The 11,449-nt window shown below is 34.3% G+C and overlaps 1 protein-coding gene across 1 annotated transcript in view; it reads right to left on the bottom strand.

Annotated features, from left to right (window-relative positions):
* Positions 1–1,294: 1,294 nt before the first annotated feature.
* The window catches only part of LOC115928049, a 33,716-nt gene continuing 23,561 nt past the window's right edge, over positions 1,295–11,449 (bottom strand). The window contains exons 8-9 of the mRNA XM_030994635.1: positions 11,032–11,110; positions 1,295–1,413 (exon numbers count right to left, since the gene is read on the bottom strand). Coding sequence (XP_030850495.1) covers positions 1,329–1,413; positions 11,032–11,110 — 164 coding nt within the window. The 3' untranslated portion in view covers positions 1,295–1,328. The remainder of the gene's footprint in view (positions 1,414–11,031; positions 11,111–11,449) is intronic.

Genomic DNA, 11,449 nt, shown 5'->3' with positions numbered 1-11,449 from the left:
GTTGGAAATTATTTATTTAGAAAAAGTGGAAAGAGTTATTACCACAAGACAAGGACAAATGCTGAACATACATTGAAATGGCAAAACAAGTATGTAAAATTGTTATCAATGTTATCTTCAATTTATTCTTTATGTTATAGTTTATAATGTACCACTCATTATTATGTAAATTTCCTTCACAAACTGCTTTTTTATTTATTCAGATTTGGAGCAATAAACTTAGGATTATATTATTTTTAAAGACCACTTATACAACAAAATCCCTTTATTATGTTTAATACATTTATGTGGCATTTTTACTCTGTGTGTTATCAGGCAATTATCAAGATCATGCACTGTATAAACAATAAAATCCATTTCAGAACATAGTCAACATTTTAATGGCTTTTCTCCAGTTTGTATTTTCAGATAACTAGAAAGATTAGTGTTAAAAGAAAATCTCTTTATACAATCTTAACATTTATAGGATGTGTTTTTAAATGCCTTGTGAGCTAACTTATATAATAAAATTCCTTATTTTTTAGGAACACTCTCTTCTGTAGTAACATCCCTTTTATAAGGTTTTTTCCTAGTGTGTGTCCTCACATGACAGGTAAGATGACCTCGTTCGGAAAAACCTGTACACACATTAAGAACATTAAAGGGTTTCCTGCCTGTTATCTAAGCTAGCTAATAACATTTGATAAGAAAATCTCATATTACAATCGAGACATTTTTTTTTCTAGTACATGTGTGTTCTTAAATGGCCTATACGGGTACTACTTTGAAAAAAACCTTTATCACAATGGGAACATTTGAAAGGTTTTTCTCCATCGTGTGTTCTTAAATGTCTAGTAAAGTGACATCTCTGAGAAAAACTCTTATCACAATGGAAACATTGTAGAGGCTTTTCAGTGAGGCTTTGTGATCTTAAATGTTGATTAAGGGAAGTTTTATGGGAAAAACCCTTATCACACTGGGAACATTTGAAGGGTTTCTCTCCTGTATGTCTTCTAAGGTGGCGAGTAAGATTAATCAGTTGAGCAAATGTCTTATCACAATAGGAACATTGATAAGGCTTTTCTCCACTGTGTGTTCTAAAATGTCTACGAAGGGTACTTTTATGGGAAAATCCCTTATCACACTGGGAACAATTGAAAGGTTTCTCTCCACTGTGTGTTCTTAAATGGCTATTAAGGGTTCTTCTATGAGAAAAACCCTTATCCTTATCACACTGGGAATACTTGAAGGCTTTCTCTCCAGTATGTGTTCCAAGGTGGCTAGTAAGCTCATAGTCGACCTGGTGCGTTTTCCGATGTAGTATAAGAGTGTTCTCATCTGTAAATGTCTTACTGCAATGTAAACACAGATGGGTCTCCTCTCCACTGCATGCTGTTATATGTGGGTGTATATTGTCTTGTCCATTGTCCAACTCTAGGGAGGAAAAGAAAGTAATTACATCCCTATTGAAGAGAACGTCAAGTTCTGGTATTGAAGTGTCAAAATCAAAATTAAAATCACTGTAGAGTAAAGAAATATCACCAGGCGTATCCAGTCTGCCTAGATGCAGAGTATCATGTAATGCTTAAAACCTTCAATACAGTCAACTTCGCATACATCAAATTTGACAGGAAACATTGAAATCTCAATATGTGAGTAAGCCAAAGAAAATTTGACTTTTGCCAAAGTTGACTTTGACGGGACCAAGCAAAATGCATCTTATTAGATGATTTTTTATTTCTATGTAAATCAAAATGAATTAAACCACATCTGGTCCCAAAGAGAACTCAGGAACTTGCCAGCAGTTTTGTTGATATTATAGATTTTATCCAAACTCGGTTTAAACTGTTGTGCAGACATCCAGAAAATAAGAACGTTACCGGTTTTTTTTTTCATATACACGGTATATGACTGCAGACTCCTGTTAAAACTTGGACAATAAAATTACTTTCTACAAGAATATATTGCGAATGAGGAAGAGAACTGCGAAATCTGTTTAACATAATGAATATGGAATGGTAACACTATGAATCAATGATATTGAATTTAGCTACCATTATTGTGCCAACTGTTGATAGATTGTTGGATCTTCCCATACTTCAACTTCATACATGCATTGATACTAATACTGGTGTGATAATCGTGATTGCGGTGACGTGGTAATTAATTTTAATTGACCCTAGGGCTAATATAAGCTAGCTAGTAGTGCTACAATGCCTCCCAAACAAACAGCAATAGCATAATCTATCAAGGAGCTCCTAGACAGTGAGGACTCCAAGGAGGCACTCTCAAACAATTGTAGTAGCAAATTAGATGAAATCTCAAATAAACTTGATGAAATTCACTGCAAACTTGATCATCATGATCAACACTTCATAACTATTGAAAGTCTCAGAAAGTCAGATATTAAAATAATTGAAGTTTATGATGAACTCGCAACAAAATGTCAGTACCTTCACACTTTATCAGAGAAGGCAAAATCAACATTGATGGATGTTGAGATGAAAGTGAATGAGAGGGAGACAGCCATCAAACATCTTCCAAGTCAGCTGATACGAGCCTCAACAAAATTGCAAACCTGAAACGGCAAGTTAACAGATAAGCGTTCTTGAAACAACTGCAAAAGAATCTTCGGTCTCATAGAGAAGCGTGGAGAAAACACCAAATAGAATACTCTCGTTTGTGAAGAAGGTAATTGATAACCAGCCATACCTAGTATGATTATCTGCAATGTGCGATCCCTTGCTAACAAGATAGATGAACTAGAAATCCTTACAAAATATATGCATGAATACAGAGAAACCTGTCTCATGAGATTTAGTGAAACTGGGCTAAATGGCTCAATACCAGACAGTGCTCTACATATTCCATATTTTGAATTGGTCAGAGGAGACAGAACGAGGGAGTCCGGAAAGACGAGGGGAGGAGGTATATGCCTATACATAAGCTCAAAATGGTGTCAAAATTGGACAGTGAAAGATGTGACTTGTAAACCAGACATAGAGCTAATCTCATTGGGACTAAGACCGTTTTATCTCCCCCAAGAGTTTTCCAAATATTTGTAACAGTTTGCTACGTACATCCTCGGGCAGACTTAACCACTGCCAGTGAAATTCTAACTGAGAACACGCAATGTTTAGAGGCAGCTGCCCCTGACGCCCCAATCTTCATCTTGGGCGACTTTAACCAGTTGCGGCTAGAAAACTCCCTATCAGATTATGAACAATACATTAAAATTCCTACAAGAGGGGATGCCACCCTAGACCTGTGTTACGGAAATATTTTAAACGCATATAGGAGTCCAGGGCGTGTCATCAACTAGGCCGATCAGACCATCGGAACATGCATACAGCTGATACCGGCATATAAACAGAAACTGAAACGGAGCAAGCCGGTCACTAGGCAACGATACGCTTGGACCACAGAAACCAATGAGGCATTACGTATATTATATTTAATTAATAATTCCCAAATTGATTTAAGACGCAAACACATGTATGGATACCCAACCTCCTCAGTATATTTATATTTATCTCACTTGTTAATTCGTTAATTCGTTTGATCACCTGACACCTCGATCATCTTGCTCTGCTTCAATTACTATGTTAAATATTGTTCTGAATTAGTGTTTTTAAAAAAAACATCCGATCCTCTGATAATTTGTGCCTAATCATATGTTAAACTTTGTTTATTTACTGTTAATCTCTACATTTTTGTAAATTCATTAGTAAATGTTAATCTGTATATGTTACACCAGTGAAAATCAAATATCCAGAAAAGGACAATAAATACTAAATTGAATTGAACTGAGTTCATGTTGATCTTCGGGAGCAAGATTTAGACCGTAGCCATCGAGTTGGCGACCCTTCTTCAGCAGCACGTAAAGGTGACCATCCAATTATAGTTAAGCTTAAATCATATTGCACGAGACCTACCGGTAACTGAAAAAACACGGAATTGATTCAAGAAGCATACAGACTCTCAAAAAAAGGCAGAGTTTACGGCGCATGGTCTTCCGATGGAATAATATTTGTATCGGTCCAAACAAAACTCGCATCAAAACCTTGATTTGTACTAAAACAATGTCACTTAATTATCTTACTTGCAATCTAAGGGTAATGTGCAACATCATGACATATCTCTTAGAGGACATTTCACTTTTATTTTTAAGGAATAAAGAGACTTTTTCCTTGTTATATTTCGTTCTTAAAAGAAATTTTCTGACATGTCCTTGAAATTATATTTCCTGTATGTCTATACTTAATGAATGGATAAGACCTGGTCATTTTGGAAATTTTGAAGAAAGTATTGCATACTCAATCACCTTTATCAGTGGATGACAACTTTGATGGAGTGTGTGAAACAGATAAATATTATATTAATCCCCTGACAATTTTATTAATATGATCGTTAATATTATAAATTCTAAAAATATTTCACTTGTTCAGATGAATTGCTTGAAAAACAACTATGAACCTTTATCTGTGTACCTTCAGTAATTGAAAGTTGAAAATTGATGTTATTGCTTTAAGTGAAACATGGTTAACACTACAGATTACCTGAATTCCTTGGAAACATTTCATAAATACACATTCTAAGGCAAAAACAGAGAGAATCATGGTGGTGGAGTTGGTGCTTCCATTGATATTTTTTTGTGTTGATTTAATGTCTTTAATTATAATATAAAGTATTGAAATATTACAAAAGGGTAAAAACTTCAATATTGCTGTTGTGTATTCAAACCACAAAAACAGAGTGATAAATTTTTTATCTCAGGACCCCGTCTTAAAAGAGTTATGATTGATCAGAAATCAATCGCAAGTTTGCAGTCTTCTATCTCTCATGTACATATTCAGAGTAGCGATCGATATCATTCGCAAATAAGTTGCGATCAATATCAACTCTTTATAAGACGGGGCCTAGGGCTGACCTAACAGCAGTACCATCCAAATTGTGCAATGAAAACAACCAAACTATGTACCGGTACTGAATTTACTAGAAAATACAAATTGCAATGCACATTTATTTTCAGAAACAATGAATGCACATTCTTTTTTCCTATCATTTTGAAACCCATTGAAGAGTGCAGTCCTGTGCTACGTTGATTGATTGCAGGTACATATGATTACTTACCGTACCTATTTTTTGTTATTACTAAGGCAGATACGAAACGACCTCGTGACCCCAAAATCTAATCAATTCATCAGCTCTGCAAGATACATACATGACCCAAGTTTGGCCGTAATACATCAATCGGTTCTTGAGATAACGCGATCACAAGCTATTTTTTCATACATAATGAGCCTTGCGACCTTTGACCTCGTGACCCTAAATTCTAATCAATTCATTAGCTCTACAAGTTACATACATGACCCGAATTTGGTGGTAATCCATTGCTTCTTGAGATAATGTGATCACTAGAACGGGACGTGAGGACGGACGGACGGAAACCAGAAATGAAAATGGAAACTGGATCTGACTTCACAAGAACAAATTCCTGTACCACTGCACCACCGCTTGAAATTACAATACAGTGGCAAAATCGTTTCACAATGCCACTTCTGACAACTTTAGATTCCAGATTACGAGAATTTCAGTTCAAATTCCTCCATCAAAGAATTTCTCCAAATTATTATTTGCACTGTATTGGTATAAAAAGTACACCGATGTGGTCAAACAAATATATATGCAAACGTTCATTCATTTGTTCTTTACGTGTCCTGTTGTAAAAACATTCTGGAAAGATATCAGTAATTTGCTCCGTGAATTCAAATTATTTAGTTTTCCATTCTCAGTCACAGATATATGTTTTGGAGTTGAGAAGAGTAACAAAATAATTAACACTTTTGCTTTTGTTATGCATGGTCAACTCTTTATTTTTCGAAATAAATGCCCCCAAAATAACTTAAAATTTATACAGTTCAAGTTTTTTTTCTCCAAAATATTTAATGAAAACAAATCTCATTCATATTAACAGTAGTACATGATAATAATAATAGTAATAATAACATGTTCGTATAGACATAGAATATGTATAATAAGAATATAGTGTAATAGTTAACTCATCAGCAATATAAAAAAAAAGTTAACAAAATATCTGCCTTTTCTTATTATGAACTATTTACCTTGAACAATTACACATCTCTTCTTTTTTCTTTTTAATTAGAATTTCTTTGAATGAGACACCGTTGGATCAATTGAATAATGACGATTTATGTTAATTGTGTTCTGGTTATTTTAAGCTTTAAGTTTTTTCTGCATACAAATCTTAAAGCACTCTATTCATTGCAGCTTCATATCCTCTTAATGCATTTATCGAAATTTAATTTAATCATGATTTTCTGAATGATTGTTTGTAATTATTTTGTATACTTATATAATGTGAACCTTGCAATATATTCTATTATGTCTCGGAATGGCATGTGAGGGTGCACATGCCCCCGGGCAACAGGGAAGAATTTCGCTTTTGTGCACCCTGACCCACATGCTATTCCTTCTTTATCTTACTTTGTATTTTTCCTATTTCACTCTGTATATACACCTATATACACTGTACATGCTGAATGTGTTTTTATGGTCGAATAAATAATAATAATAATAATAATAATGAAGATCGAGACAATTTTTCTTGAAAGCAATTATATGTTTCATATTTTCTAAAGGTTTGAGAGCTCGTTGAAAAGAAGGAAATAGTGGAATAAGGTTTTGCATTTTACAAGTGAATATAAAATATTTTGCAAAAAAGAAATAACTGTATTGACGAATTAAACATTATTGATTATATTCTTAACATATATCATATCAGAATTAAAACGTATATTAATATTGAGAGGTTTTCTGCCTACCAGTATATGAGAATTCAGGCAAAAGGGTTGGGAAATAATTTCTTTGAATTTAACTGGGTTGTAGTACTTATAGTGACTCCATGCAATCAATATATCATTCCAGAAAGGATCTGTGTATTTATTGAACATTAAATGATCAGAGCAGAGATTGCTGCTGAATAAAATATCAACTCCCATACGTCTCAGAGAATGTGCAAAAAACATTTTCCATTTACTTTTGTTGTCTTCATCTAAGTATCTCTTTATCCAAGTAACTTCATTGCACGGTTAAAAGATAATAAATGAGGCATTTTAAGGCCTCCTCCTTTATATTCATTGTAAAGTAAAGAGCGTCTAATTTTGTCCTTCTTATTACTCCATACAAATTTAAAGAGTACTCTCTGAAGTTCTGAAAAGAATGATAAAGGAGGATCAGGAAGAATACACAGTAAATAAATCAATTTTGGTACAACTAGAGATTTAATAATGGTCACAGTTCAAGTTGGAAATTATTTATTTAGAAAAAGTGGAAAGAGTTATTACCACAAGACAAGGACAAATGCTGAACATACATTGAAATGGCAAAACAAGTATGTAAAAATTGTTATCAATGTTATCTTCAATGTATTCTGTAAGCTATATTTCATAATGTACCACTCATTATTATGTAAATGTCCTTCACAAACTGCTTTTTTATGCATTCAGATTTGAAGCAATATATAAACCTAGGATTATATTATTATAAAGACCACTTATACAACAAAATCCCTTTATTACTTTTAAGACATTTATGTGACATTTCTACTCTGTGTGTTACCAGGCAATTATCAAGATCATGCACTGTATAAACGATAAAATCCCTTTCAGAACAAAGTCAACATTTCAATGGCTTTTCTCCAGTATGTATTTTCAGATAACTAGTAAGATTACTGTTAAAAGAAAATCTCTTAAAACAATCTTAACATTTACAGGGTGTGTTCTTATATGCCTTGTGAGCTCACTTTTATGAGAAAAATCCTTATTTTTTAGGAACATGCTCTCCTGTAGTAACATCCCATTTATAAGAAAATGTTATATTACAATCATGACATTCATAAGGTTTTCCCTAATGTGTGTCCTCACATGACAGGTAAGATGACCTTTTTTCAGAAAAACCTGTACTCACACTAAGAACATTAAAGGGTTTCCCACCTGAATGTTATCTAAGCTAGCTAATAACATCCTTTGATAAGAAAAATCTCATATTATAATTGAGACATTTTTATGTTATTTTTTCTAGTACATGTATGTGTCCTAATACTATGATTACGATCACCTAGTTGAGAAAAATCTTATCACAATGGGAACATTAATGAGGCTTTTCTCCACTGTGTGTTCTTAAATGACGTGTAAGGGTACTACTTTGAGATAAACCTTTATCACAAACTTACAATTTATAGGGTGTGTTCTTATATGCCTTGTGAGCTCACTTTTATGAGAAAATTCCTTATTTTTTAGGAACATGCTCTCCTGTAGCAACATCCCATTTATAAGAAAATGTTATATTACAATCATGACATTCATAAGGTTTTCCCTAGTGTGTGTCCTCACGTACATGACAGGTAAGATGACCTTTTTCAGAAAAACCTGTACACACACTAAGAAAATTAAAGGGTTTCCCACCTGAATGTTATCTAAGCTAGCTAATAACATCCCTTTGATAAGAAAAATCTCATATTATAATCAAGACATTTTTATGTTATTTTTTCTAGTACATGTACATTGTGTATGTGTCCTAATACTATGATTACGATCACCTAGTTGAGAAAAATCTTATCACAATGGGAACATCAATGAGGCATATCTCCACTGTGTGTTCTTAAATGGCGTATAAGGGTACTACTTTGAGAAAAACCTTTATCACAATGGGAACATTTGAAAGGTTTTTCACAATGGGAACATTGTAGAGGCTTTTCAGTCAGGCTGTGTGATCTTAAATGTCCACTGAGAGAAGTTTTATGGGGAAAACCCTCATTACACTGGGAACACTTAAATGGTTTCTCTCCTGTTTGTATTTTAAGGTGATGTGTAAGATTATTCTTTTCGGAAAATCCTTTATCACAATATGAACATTGGTAAGGTTTTTCTCCACGGTGTGTTCTTAAATGTTTAATAAGGGTACCTCTTTGAGAAAAACCTTTATCACAATCTTAACATTTATAGGGTGTGTTCTTATATGCCTTGTGAGCTCACTTTTACGAGAAAATTCCTTATTTTTTAGGAACACTCTCTCCTGTAGTAAAATCCCTTTTATAAGAAAATGTTATACTACAATCATGACATTCATAAGGTTTTCCCTAGTGTGTGTCCTCACATGACAGGTAAGATGACCTTTTTTCAGAAAAATCTGTACACACACTAAGAACATTAAAGGGTTTCCTACCTGAATGTTATCTAAGCTAGCTAATAACATCCCTGTGATAAGAAAATCTCATAATATAATCGAGACATTTTTATGTTATTTTTTTCTAGTACATGTACATTGTGTATGTGTCCTAATACTATGATTACGATCACCTAGTTCAGAAAAAATCTTATCACAATGAGAACATCAATGAGGCTTTTGTCCACTGTGTGTTCTTAAATGGCGTATAAGGGTACTACTTTGAAAAAAAACCTTTATCACAATGGAAACATTTGAAAGGTTTTTCTCCACTGTGTGTTCTTAAATGTCTATAGTAAAGTGACTTCTTTGAAAAAACCCTTATCACACTGGGAACACTTAACTGGTTTCTCTCCTGTATGTGTTCTAAGGTGGCTAGTCAGCTCATTCTTTTGAGAAAATGTCTTATCACAATGGGAACATTGTAGAGGCTTTTCAGTCAGGCTGTGTGATCTTAAATGTCTACTAAGGGAAGTTTTATGGGAAAAACCCTCATCACACTGGGAACACTTAAATGGTTTCTCTCCTGTGTGTGTTCTAAGGTGACGTGTAAGATTATTTTTTCAGAAAATCCTTTATCACAATATGAACATTGATGAGGTTTTTCTCCACTGTGTGTTCTTAAATGTTTAACAAGGGTACCTCTTTGAGCAAAACCTGTATCACACTGAGAACACTTAAATGGTTTCTCTCCTGTATGTGTTCTAAGGTGACATGTAAAATTATTCTTTTCAGAAAATCCTTTATCACAATGGGGACATTGATACGGCTCTTTTTCTCCACTGTGTGTTCTTAAATGGGTGGTAAGATAACTTGGGCGAGTAAAAACCTTATCACACTGGGAACACTTAAAGGGTTTCTCTCCTGTATGTGTTCTAAGGTGTCTAATAAGGGTACTTCTTTCAGAAAAACCCTTTTCACAATGGGAACAGTGAAAAGGCTTTTCTCCTGTATGCGTCCTTAGATGCTTTCCTAGATTACTTTGGCAAGTAAAATCCTTATCACACTGGGAACACTTAAATGGTTTCTCTCGTGTATGTGTTCTAAGGTGGCTAGTAAGCTCATTCTTTTGATAAAACATCTTATCACAATGGGAACCTCGTTGAGGCTTTCCCTTAAGGTTGTGTGTTCTTATATGTCTAATAAGGTTACTTTTATAGGGAAAACCCTCATCACACTGGGAACATTTAAAGGGTTTCTCTCCTGTATGTATTCTAAGGTGGGTAGAAAGACTAGTCTTGTAAGAAAATTTCTTAATACAATGGAAACATTGATGAGGCTTTTCTCTACTGTGTGTTCTGAAATGTCTACGAAGGGTACATTTATGGGAAAATGCCTTATCACACTGGGAACACTTGAAAGGTTTCTCTCCACTGTGTGTTCTTAAATGGCTATTAAGGGTTCCTCTTCGAGGAAAAGCTGTATCACACTGGGAACACTTAAATGGTTTCTCCCCTGTATGTGTTCTAAGATGACGAGTAAGACTAGTCTTGTAAGAAAATGTCCTATTACAATTGGAGCATTGATGAGGCTTTTCTCCACTGTGTGTTCTAAAATGTCTACGAAGGGTACTTTTATGGGAAAATCCCTTATCACACTGGGAACAATTGAAAGGTTTCTCTCCACTGTGTGTTCTTAAATGGCTATTAAGGGTTCTTCTATGAGAAAAACCCTTATCCTTATCACACTGGGAATACTTGAAGGCTTTCTCTCCAGTATGTGTTCCAAGGTGGCTAGTAAGCTCATAGTCGACCTGGTGTGTTTTCCGATGTAGTATAAGAGTGTTCTCATCTGTAAATGTCTTACTGCAATGTAAACACAGATGGGTCTCCTCTCCACTGCATGCTGTTATATGTGGGTGTATATTGTCTTGTCCATTGTCCAACTCTAGGGAGGAAAAGAAAGTAATTACATCCCTATTGAAGAGAAGGTCGAGCTCTGGTAAGTGCCAGAATTAAAATGAAAATCACTGAAGAGTAAAGATATATCACCAGGCGTATCCAGTCTGCCTAGATGCAGAGTATCATGTAATGCTTAAAACCTTCAATACAGTCAACTTCGCATACATCAATTTTGACAGGATGAATTGAAATTTTCGATATGTGTGTAAATCAAAGAAAATTTGACTTTCGCCCAAGTTGACTTTGATGGGACCAAGCAAAATGCATCTAAGTAGATGATTTTTGCTTTCTATGTATTAAATCAAAATGAATTAAACCATATC

This window comes from Strongylocentrotus purpuratus, unplaced genomic scaffold (assembly GCF_000002235.5).
Source record: "Strongylocentrotus purpuratus isolate Spur 01 unplaced genomic scaffold, Spur_5.0 spur5_scaffold_21, whole genome shotgun sequence".
Taxonomy (NCBI): Eukaryota; Metazoa; Echinodermata; class Echinoidea; order Camarodonta; family Strongylocentrotidae; genus Strongylocentrotus; species Strongylocentrotus purpuratus.
This window is presented reverse-complemented; position numbering and strand designations above follow the sequence as displayed.